At 44.4% G+C, this 24,930-nt stretch overlaps 1 protein-coding gene across 1 annotated transcript in view; it reads left to right on the top strand.

The window, feature by feature from the left end:
* The window catches only part of STRIP2 (striatin interacting protein 2), a 44,257-nt gene that overhangs the window by 16,153 nt on the left and 3,174 nt on the right, over window positions 1-24,930 (top strand). The window contains exons 11-20 of the mRNA XM_082662555.1: window positions 11-76; window positions 761-824; window positions 1,742-1,813; window positions 5,693-5,767; window positions 6,440-6,537; window positions 6,996-7,122; window positions 9,943-10,043; window positions 13,375-13,441; window positions 21,706-21,810; window positions 22,692-22,896. Of these exons, the coding sequence (XP_082518681.1) occupies window positions 11-76; window positions 761-824; window positions 1,742-1,813; window positions 5,693-5,767; window positions 6,440-6,537; window positions 6,996-7,122; window positions 9,943-10,043; window positions 13,375-13,441; window positions 21,706-21,810; window positions 22,692-22,896 (980 nt within the window). The remainder of the gene's footprint in view (window positions 1-10; window positions 77-760; window positions 825-1,741; window positions 1,814-5,692; window positions 5,768-6,439; window positions 6,538-6,995; window positions 7,123-9,942; window positions 10,044-13,374; window positions 13,442-21,705; window positions 21,811-22,691; window positions 22,897-24,930) is intronic.

Genomic DNA, 24,930 nt, shown 5'->3' with positions numbered 1-24,930 from the left:
GTCCTCTCAGACAGAAGGACATTGAACACTTCTTGGAGATGAGCAGGAACAAGTTCATCGGATTCACTCTGGGGCAGTAAGTGACTGGATGGTCAGAACTGGCTATAGAGTGGTTTTTAGAGGGCCACGGGAGCGGGTGGCCTAGAGTGAGAGATGTTGCCTGGTCGTGATTATACAACCCAGAGCCATGGGCAGCTCCCAGTGACTGCTTTGGGTTCTTGCCATGGAGTTTTTTCCTTCCAGTTTCCTAGAACTTTTATGTTCTCATCCAGGTGTAGGACCTTGAGCAACAAGTCATTTCCCTCTTGAACATCAATCTCCTTGTCAGTGTTATTAGATGGTCCCTGCAAGCCCTTCTGTAATGGGCCAGAATTCTGTGAAGAAGCGACATGGTTGGAACAGATCTTTCCCCATTCCCCCACCCTCTTGAATCCTCACTCGTCGCTACAAAACCTGAGAAACCATTGTTACTACCGTTTCACTGTCAAAAGTGTTGGGCAACATGCCCTTTTAAGTAGGAACCTGCTCCCAGACAAAGTGAGTCCCCAAAAGACTATACAGAAATCCTGATTTTCAGGGACATTTCCCTGTACCATTATTCTTTTTGTGTCCTGAAGCAACGATGGGGGACCTGGTAGCTTGCAGAGAAAGATCCAGGGTACCAGATGGTGAAAGTGGCATGGTCCACATGACTCCAGGGGGTATTGGTAATTCTCTCTACTTTTGACCCTTATGATCTGGTGTGTCTTGCATTTCACAGGGACACAGATACCTTGGTTGGATTACCCAGGCCCATCCATGAGAGTGTGAAGACCCTCAAGCAGGTGACCAGGGTGGGCTCTCAGTCTTCAGGGATAGGGAGCCATCAAGGCAAGTTGGATGACTAGGGTCCTGGGTCCTGGGTGGTACTTTTCCACCAGACACGTTCTGAACCTGTTATTCTGTACTTCCTCCGCAGGCATTTTGGCCAAAGAGGTAAAAAATCAGGTCTCTCCGTACCTACTCAGTGTCCTACGTTTAGATAGATGAACAAGTTCTCCTTTCTTCCTCTCATTCCTTTTCCCTCCTCCCACCCTTCTCTCTCTTCCCACTTATTGCTTCCTTCCCTTTCCTTCTCTCTCCTTAGAGGCTCACTAACTTCCACAGGCCCAGGATTGAGTAGCAGTCTGCTCTGTATCCAAAGTGTGTGTGTGCACGAGTAAGAGTAGTCATTCCTTGCACAGACCTTGATCCCCACCCCACCCCATCATCATCACTCTGTACACACACAGACACACATACAGGCACATGCAGCAAAACTCTCAGGGCAGTGGTCCAGGGGCAAGGGCCTATTCTTGGCTTCCCCTCGCACGATTTTTTGGTTTTTTTTGAAAGGCTGCGCCATGCGACATGCAGGATCTTAGTTCCCCAACCAGGGATCGAACCCGTGCCCCCTGCGTTGGGAGCACGGAGACTTAACCACTGGACCGCCAGGGAAGTCCCTCCCCTTGCACTTTGGTTGAAGGTAAATGCTAAGGTATTTGCTGCCCTTCAAACATGGAAATATGGAATAAACACTGTATTGAAGCACTTTGCTGCTGTTCATGATGCAAAGGTAAATAAGGCTCCTGCCTTCAAAGGGTGCGTAGTGTATTTGGGCTGACAGACCCATAAACAGGACATTTCCTTGTCATTGGGAATGATCACTGGTACACATGTGATCGAGGCCCTCAGCCCCTTGTTGATGTCTTATGTTTCCCAGCACAAGTACATCTCCATCGCAGATGTTCAGATCAAGAATGAGGAAGAGCTAGAGAAGTGCCCCATGTCTTTGGTGAGTCAAGGGGAATCCTGCACAGGAGGAAATCTGTCTGCAGTGCTGTCGCATAACTTGCGTGCATGCTGTTACTGTATGCATGACTCTTACTGTATGCTAGGCAAAGCAAGGTCTCTACTTTCACGATACATTAAAGTTGGAGAAAAACGATAAGTAATTAAGGAAACGAGAAGACTTTCAGAGAATGGTAGATATGGTTAAGAAAATTTAAATAGGGTGACATATCATGTAGTAGACTATTTTAGATTGGGCAATCAGGGTATGTAGACCTCTGAGAAGGTGATAATTACATAAGATCTGAGGTATAAGAAGGAGCTGGCCATAAGAACATCAGGGGAAAGAGCATTCGAAGCAGAGCGAACAGACTTATTAAGAAGGTAAGAGCAAGCTCAGAATGTTAGAGGTAGTGGATGAAGGCTAGTGTGGCTGGAGCACGGTGGGGAGGGGGAAGGTTGTCTGAGATGGGGTCAGAGAGGTGGCCTGGGGCCACTTTACACAGGACATTTAAGCGAAGATAGGGAGCTTGAAGTTGATTCAAGGGACAAAGGGAAGCCTTTGGAGATTTTAAACCGGGGAGTGACATGATCTGTCTTTTTATAATAAAAACCATTGGCTACTTTGTAAAGGCTGGATGAGGAAAGAGTGGAAGCAGGGAGGTTGGGAAGCTCTTAAAATAGTCAAGGTGAGAGATGATGGTGTTTTAGATGGTGGTAGGAAGTGTGGAGATAGGGAGAAGTGGATGAATTTGGTTTATATTTTGGAGGTACAGCTGACAGGAGTTGCAGTTCAATTGGCTGTGGATAGAGAGACATAAAGGGCAATCAAGAATAGGTACCATTTGTCAAGATGAGGAGTTCTGTTTTTTTGTTTTTGTCTTTTTAATTAATTTATTTTTATTTCTGGCTGTGTTGGGTCTTCATTGCTGCGCGCAGGCTTTCTCTAGCTGCGGCAAGCGGGGGGCTACTCTTCATTGCGGTGCGCGGGCTTCTCATTGCGGCAGCTTCTCTTGTTGCAGAGTGCGGGCTCAGTAGTTGTGGCGCATGGGCTTAGCTGCTCCGCGGCACGTGGGATCTTCCCAGACCAGGGCTCGTCAGGCAGATTCTTAACCACTGCACCACCAGGGAAGCCCTGTTTTTTGGTTTTTTTTAATGTGTTTTTTTCCCCCTGTTTTTCTTTTTCTTTCATTTCTTTTCTTTTTTGTGGTTGGGGGCACTGTGCTGTGCGGCTTGCAGTATCTTAGTTCCCCAACCAGGGACTGAACCCCGGTCCCACAGCAGTGATAGCATGGAGTCCTAACCACTGGACTGCCAGGGAATTCCTAGGAGTTCTGTCTTATCAAGGGTTCTATTTTGGTTGTACTAAGATTTAGATGTCCATTAGACACCCATGCAGAGCAGCCAAGCAATTAGGTATATGGGTCTAGAGTTCTAGAGAGAGGACTGACTTAGGGAAATAAATTTGGGAACTGTTGACTCATGGACAGTGTTAAAAGCCATCGAACTGGCTGAGATAACCTGAGGAGGGAGTAAAGATAGAGAGAGAATGGAACCCAGGACAAAGCCCTGGGGCACACCAATATGTCAAGGATGGGATGATTCAGGAAAGGAGCCAAAAAAAAGAAAAACCCTCAATGAGGTGGGAGGAAATCCAGGAGATTGTGATGCCATAAAAGCTAAGCAAAGAAAGTCTTTCAAGGCTTCCCTGGTGGCGCAGTGGTTGAGAATCCGCCTGCCAATGCAGGGATCACGTTAGATCCCTGGTCCAGGAAGATCCCACATGCTGTGGAGCAACTAAGCCCGTGCGCCGCAACTACTGAGCCTGCTCTCTAGAGCCCGTAAGCCACAACTACTGAAGCCCGCGTGCTTAGAGCCCATGCTCTGCAACAAGAGAAGCCACCGCAATGAGAAGCCTGTGCACCGCAACGAAGAGTAGCCCCCGTTCACCGCAACTAGAGAAAGCCCGTGTGCAGCAACGAAGACCCAACACAGCCAAAAATAAATAAATAAATAAAATAAATTTATTAAAAAAAAAAAAAAGTCTTTCAAGAAGAAGGGGGTGATCAGCTATGTTAAATGTTGCTAATAAATGGTGCTTGATAAGACCTTAGGTGCCCATTGACTTTGGCAACATAGAGATAACTGGTGACCTTGATAAGAGCAACCTCAAGGGAAGTGGTGGGGCCAGAAGCCTAGTTGGAGTGTATTGAAAAGGGAATGTAAAGAAAGGAGGTAGACTTAGTCAACATAGACAAACCACATAGAAGTTCTGTTGTGAAAAGGAAGGTAGAAATGGGGTGGTAGCGCAAGGAGGATGTGGGTCAAGGGAATGTTATAGCTAGGAGATACTGGAGTGTGGAGTCCTAAAAGGGTTGATCCAGGAGAAAGGAGATAATTATAGAACTGATGCATTCGATAAAGCAAAAGGGTGTGAGCACCAGCGGAGGGTAGCCTTTGATAGGAGCACGGGTGGTTCATCCTTCATGTCAAGAAGGAAGGTAGAAACTCTGATAGATTTGGTGTTGAGAAAATGAGGCTGTGCCTGTCTGATTGCTTCTGTTTTGTCCGTGAAGTGAGAGTTAGGGTCAGCAACTGTTGAGGGGCTGTGGGATGAGGGGATTGGTTTGAAGAGAGGGGAGAACGTATGAAATAGGCCTTTTAGAGAACAGCAAGGCAAACATGCAGGATTGCCAGGGTTATTATCCATTTAAGCAGCAGAATAGAAGGGGCCTGGTTACTCCTCCTTGCTTCAGGGTCTCATGGCAGTGACCCTTGTCCTGTAATAGAGCGACCTGGGTGGGGAGGAAGGACTGCACTGGCCAAAGATGACAGTGGCCTGAGTGCCTCTTGATAAAGGGCTACTCTGATAAAGGGCTTAAGTGGGGTCATCACAAGGACAGAGCTGTGCATGAGGAGCCTGGTCAGAAAGGAGGAAGGGATGTTGTAGAGGGTAGTGGAGAAGGGAAGAAAATAGTTTCCACCTAAAATTTTCCCTGCTAATACCCCTTCCTGCCTCTCCAGGCCTTTATTAACCCTCTCTGTTGAGTCACCTACCTCTCCTTTCTGACTTTGGAGCAGCCCAGAGCTCTCAGATGGCCTCAGATTGACACCATAGGAAGTGCCTCTGTGTGGGGTGTCAGTTCCAGTGTCCCAGGCGTACCTGTGGCCTGAGCTAAGCCCAAGTATATCCAGCAAAGCAGTAGTCTGAGCCAACTCTTTGGTGGGAGTTCTTTTTTTAAAAAAATAAATTTATTTATTTATTTATTTTTGGCTGCACTTTTCATTGCTGCCCGTGGGCTTTCTCTAGTTGCGGTGAGCGGGAGCTACTCTTCGTTGCAGTGCACAGGCCTCTCATTGCGGTGGCTTCTTGTTGCAGAGCACGGGCTCTAGGCATACAGGCTCAGTAGTTGTGGCACACAGGCTCTAGAGCACAGGCTCAGTAGTTGTGGTGCATGGGCATAGCTGCTCCATGGCATGTGGGATCTTCCCAGTCCAGGGCTCGAACCCGTGTCCCCTGCATTGGCAGGTGGATTCTTAACCACTGCGTTGCTGGGAGTTCTGACTCCTGACCTAGCAAGAGTGACATAGAGAGAATTCTGGATTGATTCCAGGTGACAGGACAACCAAAATCATAGATTCTCAGGGCTGGAAGAGCCCTCAGAGGTCATCCAGACCAGCCCACTGATCCTAGGAAGAGGAAATTAGGTCTCAGAGAGGGAAAGTAACTTACCCAAGGTCCTACAATGAATCATTAACACAGCTAGGATAGGAATCCTGATCTGACTCCCAGATCTTTTCCTCCCACCCTCCACAACCAAGGAAACATAGGTTTTGGTCAACTGGAAAATGGCCTGGGCAAACTGTATGTTTCTTGCCATAGGGGGAAGAGGTAGTACCAGAGACGCCGTGTGAAATCCTCTACCAGGGCATGCTGTATAGCCTCCCCCAGTACATGGTAAGGAGATGGCTGGGCCAGAGTTTCCCTTCTCAGCTGTGAGGAATAGAGAGCTGAGAGCCCTCTTAAGCTGAGCCATCTGTCATTTGAGCTTGCTTCCTGAGCCTTCACCCTTCAGGCAAGGCATTCTCTGAGCTTTCCTCAGGGCTCCTCCCAGAGGAAGAAGGATTTGGCTATATTCCCAAGTCCTTCTTTGCGAGGGGTGGAGAATGAGGTGGGTCCCTGCAGGAGGCATAGGGGGCCCTCCTCCTAAGTAAGTGCCTTAGTCCCCCTGAGGTCTGCCGTGGCCTCTGGTGTCCTAGTTGGCCTCAGGCTATGATGGTGAGGACGCTGATGGTCTGAGGTAGAGGAAGGAAAACGGTTGGGGAGGGAGATCTTGCTTATACCTCCCACCTAATTTCTAGGCATTGCCCCTCTCACTCTGTTCCTTCAATCCTCTTTGGAAAGAGCAGTCTTGAAGCAGAACAGCCCATAAGCTCCCTTCTGGCTCCTTAGCCTCACAGGCAAGCCTGTCAGGACAGGGCACCTGTTTGCTCTTCTGGAGGCTGGGCAGATTTGGTTATTGAGGGAAGAACTTAGAGAAAGGCTTTAAAACATTTCTCTTAGGGCTGTTGAACTGTGGAAGAATAACCTTGTTGAATGGGGGGGATTTCCTCATTTTCTACTTCCCAGATTGCTCTACTTAAGATTCTACTGGCTGCAGCCCCTACATCCAAGGCTAAGACAGACTCTATCAACATCCTGGCAGATGTCCTGCCTGAGGAGATGCCGTGAGTGCTTCAACTGGGGCAGCTGCTAAATATTAGCTACCTTGTCTGCAGGGTCTCTTTAGTCCCCACCTCACCTTGTTAACACTTACAGGGATTGTCTCCAAAGAGATCTCCTCTCTGCCACCAGTAGCCCCTTTCCACTGTAGTGCTCTCAGCTCTGCTCTTTTCAGCTCAGAATTGAGAGTCTGGAGGGTAACATCAGTGCCAGTTACTGGCTGCACATGTATGTGGGTGGACATTGCCAAGGGATGAGCTTGCCAAAGGAGAGAGAAACAAAGAGATCAGAGGAGCTTTTCTCCTGACTCATAAGTGGGAACTCTGGAGGTTTCCCTAGCACAGTTCAGGTTTCTGAAGTTCTGGCTCTCTTGTGTTTATTGCATCTGACCCAAATACCTGGGTCCTCGTAGGCCTTGCTCTAAGGTCACCCTCTGCACTGACTCTTCCTTTCCCCGTTGTAGCATCACTGTTCTCCAGAGCATGAAGTTGGGCATTGATGTGAACAGGCACAAGGAGATCATCGTAAAGAGTATCTCTGCCCTGCTCCTGCTACTCCTCAAACACTTCAAACTGAATCATATCTACCAGGTGAGCAGCTTAGAGCACTTCTCCACATGTCTCAGGTGTCCTCCAGGTCCTGTCTCCCAAAGGAGGAACGAAAGGGCCTTTGAGGTCCAGCTAAGCATCTTTCAGCCTTTCCTTTGTCTCACGGAATCCAGATACCTGTTGCACAAGCTTGGGGTGGGAAGTGGGGAATTGTCCTAGAAAGTTGCAAATGTCTGTGTCCTTTGAACATTATCCAGCGGTTGTGCATAGGAATCCCTAGCTTCTTGGGAATATGCCCTGCCAGCTTTGAAGCAATGGACCACAGGATTCAAGCATGCCACAAAAAGGGGAAGTGGGGGAGTGCTGAGCATACTTTTCTATATGTGAAGCACTTTTTTTTTTTAATTTATTTACTTTTTTTATTTTTGGCTGCGTTGGGTATTCGTTGCTGCTCACAGGCTTTCTCTAGTTGTGGTGAGCGGGGGCTACTCTTCGTTGCTGTGCGTGGGCTTCTCCTGTTGCAGAGCATGGGCTCTAGGTGCGCGGGCTTCAGTACTTGTGGCTCGCAGGCTCAATAGTTGTGGCTCATGGGCTTAGTTCCTCTGCGGCATGAGGGATCTTTCCGGACCAGAACTTAAACCCGTGTCCCCTGCAATGGCAGGCAGATTTTTAACCACTGCGCCACCGGGGAAGTCCCATGAAGCACTTCTCTAACATTTGAGATGTAATTCTATATAAGACACACTTCTGGCTGTTAAGGGCTTTGAAGTTTTGTAAAGGATACAGATGTATAAATAGCCAATTATGGCGTGATAAGTGCTGTTATACAGGTAAGCATTGGCTGCTATGGAAACACTAATCCAACCTGAGGTGGAGAAGATGTGACTTCTAACCTGAGTCCTAAAGAAACAGATGTTAGCCAGGATACGGGAGTTGTCAGGGAAAGGTAGCAGGAAGCATTTCAAGCAGAAAAGCTAATTTGTGAAAGTCCAGAAGGGAGAGAGCAGAGTACCTTGGAAACTAATTAAATGTTGCTGGAGTTCTGCCTGGAGTGGAGGGAGTGGGGACGTCTGGTGATACATGAAGCTGGAGGGGATGGCAGGGAGCAGATCATAATACATATGCTAGCACACAGTTTTGAGTACTTACAATGTGGCCAGCACTCTGTTAAGTTCATGTAAGATCTCATTTAATTCTCTCAACCCTACAAGTTGGGTCTTATTTTATTCCACTGAGGCTAAAAAAGGTTAAGAACCTGCTTCCCTATGAAAGCACTGTTTGCCATGCTAAAAAGTTTGGACTTGGTGCTATGGGTGTTGCCAAGATATAGGAGAACATGGGGGCAGTGAATGGATGTTCTCTGTGGTGAGACATGGAGAGGAGAGGGAGCCTTCTCATTCCTGCACAGGGCCTCTGCCTCATTTTCCTCCTAAGGACCAAGCTTGCTGGTAGAAGAGCAGGACCTCAGAGTGCAGGGAAGCCCCTCCAGGGTATGTGTCCATGGCAGGTTTGACTGTACAACCAGGATATTTCTCCACTTTCATACATTCAGAGACATCTTTGGGTGTGTTAGGTGCCCTGAGTACTCACACTTCTTCTGCCAGTGTTTGCTGAGCAGCAGCAGCGCTGGAAGAAGTAGGGATGGATGAGAAATAGTGCTCCTAGTAGAAAGAGAACTGTGTATGTGTGCTTCTGTCTGCTGCTTTTGGTGGGCAATATGTGGATCAACAGCCAGACAGGTGGGTGGCTTGATGGGTCTTGCCCTGGTCAGTGCATCCTGACAAGGCTACAGACATGTCTCAAACTGAAAAATGTTTTCCATCACTTGATAGTAGGTATGCATTGGCTTCTCCATCTGAGGCTTTGGAAAATACCCTGGGTCAGCTGCCAGGAAGAAAGTATTAAGGCAGAAGAGAGAAATGGGCAACACAACCTGACTCCCCACTGCTAACCACACACCTGAGCCAAGGGCAGCTTAGCTTGCTGCCATGGCTATTTCTCGGTGATCAGGAAGAGCTAAGGGATTTAAAACACTACAATTTTCTGCTTTTTCAACCCAGTTTCTACACTTCCCAGCAGTCTAGGTTCTGGATCTGGAGACAAACTGTGTCTGATGTTCCTCTGTGTATCATGGGCAAAATCCAGGTGACACAACTCCATGACACTGCCCCAATAGGTCTTCCTGGGTGCAAACCCCATCCAGATGCAAGAGAGCAAAATGTAGCCCTATGTTCTGGTGTTCAGCCCATCAAAAAGATCTTGGACTTATTCTCAGTGTAGTATCTGTTGACTGAAGGACTCTTGTTGATTCATTCATTAAAATACTGATATTCTAAGTATGGGGGCTAATATAGTGAACCAGACTCACGCTGGAGCCCACATTCCAGTGGTTCATTTGGTTACTGTGTGCCGTATCCATCCTGACTGAGTGATGCCAGCAGTTGCTGGGCTGCACCTGTTCCTGCTATATCAATCACAGTTGAAACCCTATGAGCCAGGGCTTTGGTATGGAAGACAACTCCCTCAGGGAGCCTTCCTTTCCTGTAGAGCTTAGGAACAAATCTCACAGCAATTCTTTCTATTTATCTGGAGTGGGATTTTCTCTCTGGCTTGTTTATGTTTTGTGCTTTTGGTCAGGTGCTTGCAACATACACACACTGCAGATTGTCCCCTTCTCTGTAGGATGGGCTGGCTGAAGATGGTTCTTCCCACTTCCCAGACAGGAAGACTGATAACACAAGTGGACAGTGGATATTCTTAGGAATGGATATTAGAATTGTACTTGCCTCTTTTTTTTTTCTCATACAGACCTTCTATTCTCCCCCAAATAAGCATCCTTTCTGCTTTGATCTTTTAATTTAGTTTGAATATGTATCACAACATTTGGTATTTGCCAACTGCATTCCATTGATCCTGAAGTTCTTCAATCAAAATATCTTGTCCTACATCACTGCCAAAAACAGGTAAGAACTCGGGACAGGTTTATTTCAAAGGGATATTTGGGATGGTTGAGAAGTTACATCGTCTCAGAGCCGAGTTTCTGTTCTCCTGGTGTCCCTGGTCCTTTCTATCTTAGAGCTGTCACTGTCAAATTTAATTTCCTTGAAGTGCTACTGGTGGGGTGTATGGTTTGGCCTCTTCACAAAGATATTTGTATTTTAATAGTTTTGAAAACTGAAAATGCCATGACTCAAAGAAATGAAACTGCAACGATGAAATTTCAGCCCTATGGCAGAAGGATCCAGAAAATATTTTTTGTGAAGCATCCTACTTGTCTGGTCAGCCCTAATTTTAGTATAAATCATAAGTTGGATCAATCACACTACTTTGTAAAGTGTTATACAGAATTTGTAACTAAAGATAAATAATAGAACCTTACTTAGATCAATTTGTAGTTTAAAAAAATACAGGAGATTCACATCCATTATTTCATTTAATCTCCTCAGTAGTGCTAAGACATATCACAATGAGTTTTATTCCCATTTCACCAATTAGGAAACAAATTCAGAGAGGTTAATTGACTTACTTAAGGATAACATGCTAGTGAGACCCCTTAAGTAAGCAGCAGAGGCAGGGTTAAAGCATAAATTGCTTTCTGATCACAGTTGCTATGGATTGCTCCAGCCAAGTGGGGACTTGGGGGGTTAACAGAGTAGATCCTTGTTCCTCAGTTTGCTACTTACACAAAAACTAGAAGGATGATAATCAGTAGAGTTGACCAGAAGTGCTTTACCAGAGGCAAAGTTCGTAAAGTAGAAGAAGGCTGACCTGACACTTGAGGTGACTGGAGAGGGGCCAGGAGATATTGCCCCACCAGTCTGTCAGCACGGCCAGAAACTCCACCCTGGAGAGGCAGCCTACTTATATGTAGTTTAAAACACACAAACAGAACCTGAAGTCACGGGACCTGGATTCCTGACCTGGATCTGCCACTTGCTAGCTGTGTCATCTCAAGTGTAAGACACTTTGTTTCTCTGAGACACAGTATTTTCATCTTTAAAATGAGAATAATACCTACTCTGACTATATCATAGAGCTTTTATAAGCATTAGTTAAGATAAACATAGATGAGAGTGCTTTACTTTTCCTGTTTGGAGGAAGCCTTGGAGAATGGGTTTTTCCTAACTGCAGAGAGACTTGTGCACCACCCCCCTTAAAAATGGCACTTATGGGAATTCCCTGGCCAGTGGTTAGGACTCTGCACTTTCACTCCGAGGGCCTGGGTTTGATCCCTGGTCAGGGAACTAAGATCCCACAAGCCACGTGGCACGGCCAGAAAAAAAAGACACTTAAGACATACTAGTTGGGTTACCGGGGAAAATGAAAGTGTAGGTCGGGCTGGGTAAGGGTCACAGCTTCATGAAGGTGCCTGTGTGTATCAGTCAACCCTCTTAGTGATAAGGAACCAAAAAGAGCTGGACCTGGCTCACACAGAATGGGAATTTGTTAGGAGAAAATGGGCAGTATATCATCTCGAGGAACCTAGGACAGAGATGCAGCTCTGGACCTCAGGGTTGGTCTGTAGCATAAGGAGCCCAGGAAGCTCTCCACCTCCATCTATGGCCACCAAGCCTCTGTACCTCCACTCCAGTTTTTCCTCTCTCATTGACAAATAGTTTTGTCTGCTTCCTAGGCCACTTAGTGAAATATGCCCACATGAACTAAACATATTCCTGTGCCACTTCAGAGATTGAATTGGCTCTCAATCCCTGTTCCACATTCCCAGGGTTAGAGGCCCACCCTTGGATCAATCAACTGTGACTGGGGAGTGGGGTTCACGAACTAAATGCCCCCTGTACCATGGGCCTAGAAGCAGGGGCAGACAATCCAATAGGTGTCCATCAGGTTCAATTTGGAGTTGGAAGAGTGGTAGTGCCAGACTACACCGTTTGCTAAGCTTGGCCTGGATACAGTGGTCCTCTCATGCGTTACCTGTAAGCTTTACTGTTGCATGATCTTGAGAACTTGAGCACCTACAGCTCATTATTGCAGTTTCCTCATGGCTCTTACAATCTAGATATCCTAGAAACTTGTAACTTTATTTTATGCCCCCTTAGGCTAGAATTCAGTACAATGAGATTGGAACAAATCCATCCTTGATTTCCCACCCTCATTTCCTGGTTGCCAGTACCTACTTTGCCATGGGGCTTTGTCAGTGGGAGGTGGGTAGATAAGTAGATGAGCCAGCCAAGAATGTTTATCCTAATGGAGTAGTGCAGAGCCCTGGGAGAATCCAGTAGGTAGGTCCACTGCCCTCCCCTCTCCTACCTTGTTTCCCTTAGGTTACCTTTGTGGGTTTCTTGAACAAAGGTCAACATTTCTAGTCAAATAAATTGTTGTGTTTTGCTTGGATAGAAGTTTTGACTTTGAAATGTAGAGACAGGTTGAAGGAACCCCATATTCCTCTTTATAGCCTATGCTTTGCCAACATCCTTTACCCATTTCCAACTACTCTAGTTCGGATGGATTGGTGTTTAAAACCTATGGAGTGTTGGAACCAGAAGGAGCATTAGAGATTAGCTAGTCTAAATTCTGCATTGTACCAGTGAAGAAGGGAGAAAAGGAAAGAAAGAGAGCCGTCATTTCGAGTGACCGTGTCCTTGTCATCATGTGGTGCCTTATTTCCCCTGCTGACTCATGCCTGCTTCCCTGGGCTCACCGCAGAGCCTCTAGCTCCCTTGCAGTTCCCCACTGTCTGTTTTGGGGGCAGATGCTATTACCGTTCTTGAGCTACTAGATTGGCCCTGCTGCAGGAAGCTGCCTCTGTCTCAAGCTTCCTCTAGGAGTGGCTTCTGTGATCATTCCCCAGAGCTCCTGAGTTTCAGGAACATCTGGTAAGAGACAGAGGAGAGGTCTTCATTTCATTCTCACTTCCACAGGTTGTTATTATTGGGATGAGTTTGGGCAGCATCTCTGGGAGCACAATTTTATGTACACGCATACACACAAGCATACACTTAAATGCAGAAACACAAATGCACACAAGCTTATGTATTCCTTTAAAGAAGGGAGGAGAAAGGTGGCTATACAGAGGCTCTCCTTCTGCTTTCTCTTGCCTCTGCCAGATAGGGGCCAGCCTGAAAGAATTCTGTTGGTTCCTCTCATGGCTATGAGGAGAGGAGACTGGATCTGGAGTTGCCTGGCACCAGAACCCTCAGTTTCAGCTGAAATCACTAAGCAGTTTTGGAAATAGATGCAGCCTGCTGAAGAGAAATACCTCCTGCCCTTTCAGATATAGCCATTTGCTGCCATTGCCATTTACTTAAAGCCTGTCCTTATCTCTGCATCTTGCAGTATCTCGGTCCTGGATTACCCATGCTGTACCATCCAGGATTTGCCAGAGCTTACTACGGAGAGTCTGGTAAGCAAGTGGGGATTTGATACCCTTTGAAATTACCAGGTGGCACAGGTTGGCATTTGCTCTTCCTTTTCTTCTCTAGCCCCCTAATGCCCTGGTTTGGGAGTCTCAGATCAGTAGAGGCATATTGGCAAGAGCACAGAGGTAGTAGGGGTTTAGAGCTGCTGACCCAGTTGAGAAAGATTTGGAAAAGCTAAGCATAGCATTTTGTAGAGAAAAGGGTCAGTGAAAAACACTGAGGAGAGGAAATTTAGAAAGATAATGGGACTGAAATTGAGTGTGAACATCTGTGATAAATGGCAGGAGAATCTCTTCTGGTCTAGCCTAAATCAATTATCTGTCTTCTTTCTGCTGTGCTACAGAAAATACCCAGGGGTGTGTACTTCAGAAAATACCTTACCTAGGTCTCTCTGAGGCAAAATTCAATATGGCCACAGAAGGATGACCCAGAAAGTTCCTCATGCTGGAAACAGTTCTAGGCAAATCATAGAAGTCCCTCAGTTATTCTGAATCCCATGAAACTGACTGATGAACAGCATGTTGAAATCAAGTGTCTATCTCATCTCTACAGCTCTTTAGATATACCTCAGCCCATACCTTCACCCTGTTGCACTGTAATTGTTTATATGTATCTGTTTCTCCATTTGACTGAAAACTCCCTAAAGGAAGAGGTAGTATCATCTTCATTTTATATCCTCAGAGTCGAGCACCATGTTCAGTACACGGAAGGACCTTAATAAATGATCAGATGATGGCACCTGTGTGTGCCCCAACCCCTTGTCCCCCAACTTTAATACCTGCAGGATGTCACATCAGAGAAGTTTATTGTGCAAAAGTAGAATGGTACCTTCTGTGGCACAAGTTTTACAGAACCATAGGATTCTTGGCTGGAGGGGACCTGAGAGCCGTTTGGCCAAACCCCCTATCTCAAAGATGAGAAACCTGAGGGCCCAGTGGATGAAGTGACTCGTCAGGTCCACTCCTCATGACAGATCCTGAATTAGAGAAGGACCCATGTCCTGAGACACTAAGTCTAGCACCTTTTTAAGCACCGGGGCAGAGATTCCCTCTCTTACTTAGATGTGGTCTCAGCAGCCAAGGAAGCTGGGAGCTTCTTACCTCTGCAGAGAGAGGTAATAAGTTGTCTAACCCTGTTTATGATGTTCCTCAATCTTTAAAACAACTGTATGAGGTTGGTATTAGTGTTTTATAGATGGAGAAGTTAAATAGCTGCCAAAACTTTATAGTTGAAAGTAGCAGAGCCAGGGTGGAGACATGCAGCCCTGTCATTCAGAGTTGGAATGAGGAATGCACTTTCTCACAGAAACAGTGGTACAGGGATAGCATTAAAGCTCTACTGTTAGTAGGGTACTTCAAAACATAAAGTCGGACTTCCCTGGTGGCGCAATGGTTGAGCGTCCGCCTGCTGATGCAGGGGACACGGGTTAGTCCCCTGGTCGGGGAAGATCCCACATGCCGCGGAGAAGCTAGGCCTGTGAGCCATGGCCGCTGAGCCTGCACGTCCGGAGCCTGTGCTCCGCAACGGGAGAGGCCACAACAGTGAGAGGCCCGCATACCGCAAAAACAAACAAACATAAAGTCAGCTTTTATGACCTGAATCAATTTCTTGATACAATGTGTTCTCTTTTCTCAATCCCATAAGTAGGAATTGATGGGAACTAAACTTTCTTATCTCTTCTGATTAACTTTTTGGGATATGGACAGAAAATTATTGAAATACTTGTTATGCCTCTGAGAAGACTTTATTGTTATCTAAGAGTAGGTAAAAGCATGTAGCTATTCTTGGGTTTCTCTGGTGGCGCAGTGGTTGAGAGTCCACCTGCCGATGCAGGGGACACGGGTTCGTGCCCCGGTCCGGGAAGATCCCACATGCTGTGGAGCAGCTGGGCCCGTGAGCCACAACTACTGAGCCTGCGCGTCTGGAGCTTGTGCTCCGCAACAAGAGAGGCCGCGGCAGTGAGAGGCCCGCGCACCGCGATGAAGAGTGGCCCCCGCTCGCCGCAACTAGAGAAAGCCCACGCACAGAAAAGAAGACCCAGCACAGCCAAAAATAAATAAATAAATGAAATTTTTTTTTTTTTAAAAAAAAAGCATGTATCTATTCTTAATGAAAAACAGATTCATGCTAGGGATTCCTGTCCTTTCTGTGAAGCAACAGTGGCACCTGGTGGTTTCATTTGGTAACCACAGATTTTTTTATTTTTTACTTGAACTTAGAAGTATTTCCCTGAGCTCAGTCATGGACTTAACTAGCAAGTTTACTCCACATAGATCCTCAGTATAGTGGTTTGTTTATCTAAACTGATGGCTTCTGCACTCAGAAAGGAGTAGTGTTTATATGAGTAAGATTTATGTCTTTTTCAGGCTCAGTGAATTAATTGTAAGCACAGAAAATGTACTGGCATTTTAAATGTATAGGATTTTCTTTAAGTAACATTTCAATTTTTTTTTCTGACTTTAAAATTGATATATACTATTGCAGAAAATTGGGGAAATACAGAAACATACGGGAAAGAAAATAAACCACTGTTAATATTTTGTTACAGTTAACCATATATATTTATATATTCACTCATATATACACACACATATTATTTAATAAAATAAGGACTTTACATATGTTTCAATTCACATAGTAAAATTTAAATGTTCACAATATGATTTTATTAAACATTCTTAGAACATGATTTTTAATAGCTACATATAATATTACACTACTTAATTTTAAAAAAATGATTTTTTTCTACTATTGTTGGGCATTTATTTCAATGTTCTTTGTATAAATCCAAAATGAACATCCTTACTCATGAATCTTTGCCCTCATCTCTGATTATTTCCTTAAGATAGATTCCTAGAAGTGGAATTACTTGGCTAAGGTAGTCTTGATTCATATTTTCTCAGTTTTCTGTATTTGAACTGAGTTCAACTTCATTTGGAATTCCAACTACACATATAATGGACATGAAATAAAGGCAAAGTTAATGGCACATTAATTTCTATGGTCTTCTCATCTTGTCAAAATATCTAGCTCTACAATAGGCCATCTTTACTCATGTACTGAAGAGTTTCCTCACCTACCTGGTGCAGGAAGCCTTACAATTTCTAGATCTCCAAAAGTCTGTATTCAAATTCAATCCACTAAACTAGGAAAAAATTAAATTCCAAACATAAGAGAAGGATGGTGAATGTATGATTGTGTGGAAGTTAGGTATGGTCTTTAGAAGGAGGTTGCTAGAGAAGGCAGTGGGTATGGCCTCAAGTACTGTAGGATGCTCAGCATCTGGATGGTTGTTTAGAGCAATGGTATGAAAAATAGGGTGTGCAACATGATGCTTTAGGGGTGGGATATATTAGACCTTTTGTATGTATTAATATCCTTTTTTACTTTATATGTAATTTATAACATATATCATGTTATTACAACAATGCATTTATAATTTCTAACTAAATACACATTATATTTTGGAGTCATTGAGTATCAGACCTAGAAGTTTCTTAGTATCTTGCCCAGTCTTACCCTCTACTGATATGGAAGCAGGTGGAGTGGTGAAGTGTTGTCCAAAGCAGAGGGTAAGAATTTGCATGGCCTAGCCATTTGCAAAAAAATATTTGTCATTTCCTTTCAGATCTAGGCAAGTGAAATTATTAAGTTAATTCTTAAAAGGTAGTTCATTGCAAAATTCTTCAAATTTGGGTATGATTTATATTCAGAAATACCTATAAAAATATGTTCATATCACTTAAATTTATATACCTGATCCTTTCATCTATCTTTATTAGTTTTTATAACTTCCTAATCCAGATATTTACAGATATTCCAGAAGATTTTTGTTATTGTTTTTATTTTTGTTTTCTTTTTGTTCAGGTAGTAAGGTCTCTAGCATTCCTTTTAGGCATTATTTAACCAGTGATTTGTGACCTCCTTAAATAAAAGTCTTTGTTTTGACATTCACCATCACTATTTAAAAGCAATATCACCATTAGCATTATTGTTTCTCTATCCTAGACAAAATGTGAACATATCATAAGGTATATATCCATTTTCCATGAGGTATTTATACAGAGGAAGAACCATGAATAAATGGTTTTTTTGCATTTTATCGATTTTCCTGGTTGTCACCCTTTCTGTAATGGGGTGATTTTTTAAACTCACATGCCCAGGTCCCTCCCAGGGCACAAGTAGTTTGCTAAAGCTCCCCAAATGACTCTGAAATTTTCTTTTCTCCTTCCTCCATACGTCCTCACATCACTTTTGAGAATCATAACTCTTATGATACCTAGATCTGGGTCCTTAACCTAGCAGTAACTTAATCAGAAGATGAACAGTAAATAAAGACAAAGTGTTAGAATTCAGTAAATACTGGAAATCTATGTTCAAGCCCTGGTTGGGGCACTTACCATGTGACCTTGGCCAGACCACCTTCCTCTTTCTGGGCCTCAGGTTTTGCTTCTATGGATAACAGCATTGGACTAGAACAGCTAAGTCTCTTCCAGTGCTCAGATTCTAACCAATCTGATTTCCTCAGTACAAAAGGAAGAAACACTCTGTTCTTCCTTCCCACAGTCGTCTGAGTTAATTATCCACTTAATTGTCTTAAGCCTGTTTTTTTTAATATATTTTCTTTTTCTTTAACATTTTAACTTTATTTATTTATCTGGCTGTGTCGGGTATTAGCTGCGGCATGCGGGATCTTCGTTGAGGCATGCGGAATCCTTCGTTGTGGCACGTGGGTTCTTCGTTGCGGAGCACGGGCTTCTCTCTAGTTGTGGCGTGTGGCTTTTCTCTTCTCTAGTTGTGGCACGCAGGCTCCAGAGCACATGGGCTCTGTAGTTTGTGGCACACAGGCTCTCTAATTGAGGCGCCAGAGCTCAGTAGTTGTGGTGCACGGGCTTAGTTGCCCTGCAGCATCTGGGGTCTTAGTTCCCCGACCAGAGATCGAACCCGCGTCCCCTGCATTGGAAGGCGGATTCTTTACCACTGGACCACCAGGGAAGTCTAGAGCGTGGGTTTTTATTTGGCTTGGCTCACTCAGCTGAGCTATGGATGGATCTTTGAGAGTAGAACCCTTGTAGGGCCTTAGAAATGCTCTGAAAGGGTAGGATGTGGTTGCTAAACTGAATCTTCAGACCAAATGTGTATGCAAACAAATATTTATTTGTGAGAGTGGAACATGGGCAATTCTTTTTTTTTTTTTTTTTTTTTTGCGGTACGCGGGCCTCTCACCGCTGTGGCCTCTCCCGTCGCGGAGCACAGGCTCCGGACGCGCAGGCTCAGCGGCCATGGCTCACAGGCGCAGCCGCTCCGCGGCATGTGGGATCTTCCCGGACCGGGGCACGAACCCGCGTCCCCTGCATTGGCAGGCGGACTCTCAACCACTGCGCCACCAGGGAAGCCCCAGGGCAAGTCTTTTTTAATTTTAGCTGGTTGAAAGTGAGTAAAGGTCTTGCTTTGGATACTGCTAAGTACCAGGAACAAGAGAATACAGCCAAGTGCTGCTGTTCACAAAATATATCCCCATGAAGAAGTTTGCATCTTAATTAATATGCTGAGTCCAGAAAAAAAAAAAAAAAAAAGAGGAAGGAAGAAGGTAACCTGCTTTATTTATTTAGTTAGTTTTATAAATTTATTTATTTGGTTTTGGTTGCTTTGGGTCTTCGTTGCTGCACACGGGCTTTCTTTAGTTACTGTGAGCAGGCGCTACTCTTCATTGTGATGTGCGGGCTTCTCATTGCGGTGGCTTCTCTTATTGTGGAGCATGGGCTCTAGGTGCACGGGCTTCAATACTTTTGGAACGCGGGCTCTAGAGCACAGGCTCAGTAGCTGTGGCGCACGGGCTTAGTTGCTCCGCGGCATGTGGGACCTTCCCGGACCAGGGCTCGAACCCATATCCCCTGCACTGGCAGGCAGATTCTTAACCACTGCGCCACCAGGGAAGCCCAAACCTGCTTTAAAGGAACATAAAAAGAAAAAACTCTCAAGACAGGCAATTCTGAAAGGGCACCCATGGACCTTTTTCTGGGAAAAAGATTATTTGTTGGGTTGGAAGAAGGGAGAAGGTTTGAGCAGGGCTCCAGCAAAGAAGACAACAAGCCTGGACTCAGCTCTCCAGGGAGAGCTGCTGACCAGCGTGTGTGCTTTCAGTGCCCACTCCAGGCAGCATCTGGTGATGCAAGAAGTGGGGCTAGTTATGGACATCAGGGAAGCATTATCAGAGGGAAGGGCCCTGGGCAGGTGAGACTACCTTCAGAAGGGGACTGGGGCAGCTCTTGGGACCCTTGAGACTCAGCTCTGAGAAAAAGGCAGCCACAATCAGCATTCTCTCCCTCAAAACTTTAACTTTTAAGCCAACTGGAGAAAGTAAGCCACAGAATTATTGAATGGTCAGAGATAAAAGGATCTTAAAGGTTATCTTAGTTCAGCCTCTTACAGGAAACAGGGAAATTACTTGCCTAAGGTGATACAGCCAGGGCTGAAGCCATAACCCGTGTGTCCTGGTGCCTACTCCAGTGCCGCTTCTCCAAGACCATGCCACTACTCCCATATCCCACAAGGGATGCAAGTCTTTTTATGCAGCTACCGTATTAGAAGTCAGGATGAAGAAAGCTCACAGCTGAAATATACTTACTTCTCTCTTATGTTTTTGTTTCCCCTGCTTCTTTTTAAAACATAAGCATTTAGGAGTCTGTCTCCTCTGTTAGCCACACAAAATGTAACATCTATAAAACCTGATCTGTTTTGCACTAGAGTGGAGGCTCCCATGGAAGTCTCTCTTAGAACAAAACAGATAGCGGGCTTCCCTGGTGGCGCAGTGGTTGGGGGTCTGCCTGCCGATGCAGGGGACGGGGGTTTGTGCCCCGGTCCGGGAGGGTCCCGCATGCCGCGGAGCGACTGGGCCCGTGGGCCTTGGCTGCTGGGCCTGCGCGTCCGGAGCCTGTGCTCTGCAACGGGAGAGGCCGCAGCAGTGAGAGGCCCGCGTACCGCAAAAAAAAAAAAAAAAAGAAAAAACAGCTTTCCTGGGACTAGTTCTAAACACAATATTGAACATTTGCTAGAGGAAGAAGAACATTATTATTTTTGGCCGTGCCGCACGGCTTGTGAAATCTTAGTTCCCTGACCAGGGATCGAACTTGGGCCCCTGCAGTGAAAGTGGTGAGTCCTAAGTGCTGGGCCACCAGGGAATTCGCAGGAGAACATTATTTCTAAACAATATTTCTGAAAAGTTTCCCTGCACCTTTTTGATCCTCAGTCTTATTTCTTTCTTAGGAGAGCCTAATATTCTCAAAAGTCTTGGCTGTTCATTCCACAGTTGATGTATGTCTGCCTTGCTTGCTTCAAATTAATTTGGGAGAGGAGGGGGTAATCTTCCACTCACCAGTAAGCAGTTCACTTCTACACATCTCCCACTCCTACATTCTCTCACATTGTAGACGTGAGAAATTTCCAAGATGTTAGTTTGACCACCAAGTGTGTTAATTGATTTATATAGCTTCTGACACCAGTATATAGGTGCGAGCCCCAAAGCCCAGACTCTTATTTTTGTCCCTGAAAGATGTTTCTATGAGTAGTTACCTGTTTCTGATCTGACATCCATCTGTTATCTCTGGTTGGGTGCTCACAAGCTATCAAGAAACATTCAAGAGAAACACCTGGTTCCAATAAGCCATCTGCCGTTTTTCCTTCCATGCTAGAGAATGAAGCAGTTTACTGCAATATGGTTTGATAAAGGAGGGTGGAGGTTGATTTTTTCAAGAATTAATTGTAATGAATATCAGATCCATACAATATATAGGATTGGCCAAAAAGTTCGTTCGGGTTTTTCTGTAACTTACAAAACCCGGACGAAATTTTTGGCCAACCCAATAGTTTGAAATCTACCAGAATAACTCTTAGCAATTATAAACATAGCTTAATTAAGTGTAGAGTATATGGGGGCAAAATTCTATCATCTCTTTTCTGATGTTAAAGCAGAAAGCTACACAAGAAAGCTTGCTTAAATGAAGTTTCTATGTTCATGTACCATCTTTCTAGCCAGTACTTGCTCTAGGTACAGAGTCTTCCAGGATTGGCAGCTGTGTGTTTTCAGTTGAAGAATATTGCATGCCTGACTGTGTGAAGAGCGGGATGGAAAGGAGGTAGCATTTCATATGGAAGGCCTCACCTAAACTGACCAACAGTGACTTCCATACTTCTGTGGGAAGGAATGCCTTATAGGTGTTGAGATAATGATGAGCATGCCTTATTACAGGAAGCTGGAGACAACAACCAGTTCTGCTGGAGGAACCTCTTTTCCTGCATCAACCTTCTGAGGCTGCTCAATAAACTGACCAAATGGAAGCATTCCAGAACCATGGTGAGTGGAGCTTCAGATCATGGTGTCCACCTAATTGGGTTTTTTTTATCTTTAGTAAATATGGACTTCTCGCTTTGCGAGCTTTATAGATAGACACTCAACGCTCCATAAGACTTAGCACCTCCTAATTCTGGTTACTTATTCTATGATAATTATTTACTGGTCCATTTCTTTTCAGGGAGCTGAATATGGACCCTCCCTCAGGGCAGCTCTGGTAGGGAAGTTAGCATTGTATTTTGGATTATAGTCACGCATCTCAAATGATACAAGTCTAAGATTATTCACTGCAGCAGTTTTTGTAATCATGAAAGATTGGAAAAAACGTAAATGCTCATTAATACCAACTGGTTAAATTATTTATGTACATCCTTATAATAGAATATTAATACAATCATTAAAAAGAATGCGATGGTTCTGTACTGCTGTGGAATAATTTTCAAATATATTGTTAAATAAAAATCAAGGACCTGCTGTATAAAAAATAAAAATAAATAAATAAAATTCAAAAAAAATCAAGGTATGGAACAAGGTGAAAGGGTATGTAGTTGCTATCATTTTTGTTAATAAAAGTAACATACACATACATAGAATTATCTCCAGAGGATACACAGAAAACTGGTAACAGTGGAAAGGGGATGTGTGGCTGACAAAATTTTTTTGCACTTTGAATATTAGAAATTTTGAATTGTGAAATATAAATGGAGTGCTTCCTCTGTTCTTAAAGACTAAGTCTAAGTGGAGCTTGGACCATAGATTTTCCAAAGCTCCCCAGGGTAGTCTGAGGTTAGCCAGGTTTGGCTTAATTTTTCTGTGAGTTGGAAATTCCAAAGAAACTTTAGATCCATATCTTTCTTCATTCTTATCCCTCTTTAAATGGGCAGATGCTGGTAGTGTTTAAATCTGCTCCAATCTTAAAGCGGGCCCTCAAGGTCAAACAGGCCATGCTGCAACTTTATGTGCTGAAGCTGCTAAAAATACAGACCAAGTACCTCGGGCGCCAGTGGAGGAAAAGCAACATGAAAACCATGTCAGCCATTTATCAGAAAGTACGCCACCGCATGAATGATGACTGGGCTTATGGGAATGGTGAGTATTCTCAGAGCTTTTGACCTCTGGGAGTTGCCCAGGATTGAAACAAAACTAAACAGGCGTCTCTACTCTTTTGGTATGAATTGTTACATATTTTAGATGAGAAAATATATGATTATAGTCAGGTGCTATTACAACAAACGTTAAGGCGCTGCCTCAAATTCCAGCACGTACCCTGTCCCATGTAAACTATGAAAATCCATTTTATAGAACAAGTCAATTGAGGGATAATTACCCCTTTTCAAAACATTCCTTTAAGTGACAGGTTTCTCTGAGAGATTTTTTTTTTTAACATCTTTATTGGAGTATAATTGCTTTACAATGGTGTGTTCGTTTCTGCTGTATAACAAAGTGAATCAGCTATATGTATACATCCCCATATCCCCTCCCTCTTGCATCTCCCTCCCACCCTCCCTATCCCACCCCTCTAGGTGGACACAAAGCACAGAGCTGATCTCCCTGTGCTATGCGGTTGCTTACCACTAACTATTTTACATTTGGTAGTGTATATATGTCCATGCCACTCTCTCACTTCGTCCCAGCTTACCCTTCCCCCTCCCCATGTCCTCAAGTCCATTCTCTACATCTGCGTATTTATTCCTGTCCTGCCCCTAGGTTCTTCAGAACCATTTATTTTCTTTTTTTAGATTCCATATATATGTGTTAGTATACGGTATTTGTTTTTCTCTTTCTGACTTATTTCACTGTGTATGACAGTCTCTCTGAGAGATTTTTAAAAATAAAATAACCTTTTATTATTACAAAGCAGTTAGAAAATACAAGGAAGCAAACACTTTACAATATTACCATATTTATGCCATATTTGAACCGTCCAAAGATTGCCACCAAAATCTTATTGTATGTTCATACAGATTTTTTCCTCTACATATACACATACATTTTATTTATTTATTTATTTATTATTATTATTATTTTTGGTTGCATTGGGTCTTCATGCTGCGCATGGGCTTCCTCTAGTTGTGGCAAGCGGGGGCTACTCTTCGTTGTGGTGTGTGGGCTTCTCATTGTGGTGGCTTCTCTTGTTGTGGACCACGGGCTATAGGCGCGTGAGCTTCAGTAGTTGTGGCATGTGGGCTCAGTAGTTGTGGTTCACAGGCTCTAGAGCACAGGTTCAGTAGTTGTGGCACACGGGCTTAGTTGCTCTGTGGCATGTTGGATCTTCCCAGACCAGGACTCGAACCTGTGTCCCCTGCATTGGCAGGCAGATTCTTAACCACTACGCCACCAGGGAAGCCCTACATTTTATTTAAGTGAAAGCAAATTGTGTATGCTATTTTGTAATCTTCTCTTTTTTTTATTAATTTTAATTGGAGTATAGTTGCTTTACAGTGTTGTGTATAATTTTCTCTTTTTAGTTAACATTATTTCTACCTTTCTATATCAGTACATTTTCATTTTATCTAATAATCAAGTCCATGTTCAGAATTTCCCAGTTGCCCCAAAATATTCTTTAAAGCTATTCTTTTCCAAGTCATAATCCAACCCAGGACCGCAAATTTCATCTGATTGTTATATCCTTTTACTTGTTTTGAATCTAGCAGAGTTCTTTTCCCCCGCCCATAACACTGACATAATTGAAGAACTAGGCCAGTTGTTCTGCAGAATATCCACCTTCTGGATTTGTCTGCTTGCTTCTTTTTTTTTTTTTTGGCTGCGTTGGGTCTTTGTTGCTGTGCGCGGGCTTGCTCTAGTTGTGGCTAGCGGGGGCTCCTCTTCGTTGCGGTGTGTGGGCTTCTCATTGTGGTGGCTTCTCTTGTTGCAGAGCATGGGCTCTAGGCGCGTGGGCTCAGTAGTTGTGGCACGTGGGCTCAGTAGTTGTGGTGCACGAGCTTAGTTGCTCTGCATGTGGGATCTTCCCGGGCCAGGGCTCGACCCCGTGTCCCCTGCATTGACAGGCGGATTCTTAACCACTGCACCACCAGGGAAGCCCCACCTCATAATCTTAACATAAGCTGCATATAGATTTTTTGTGTGCTGGAGGAGGTTCCATGGAATCAGGAAAGTCTTCAG

Source organism: Grampus griseus (assembly GCF_964374135.1).
Source record: "Grampus griseus genome assembly, chromosome: 9".
NCBI lineage: Eukaryota > Metazoa > Chordata > Mammalia > Artiodactyla > Delphinidae > Grampus > Grampus griseus.
Note: the sequence above shows the minus strand (reverse complement) of the source record. Positions and strands in the feature narration are given on the sequence as shown.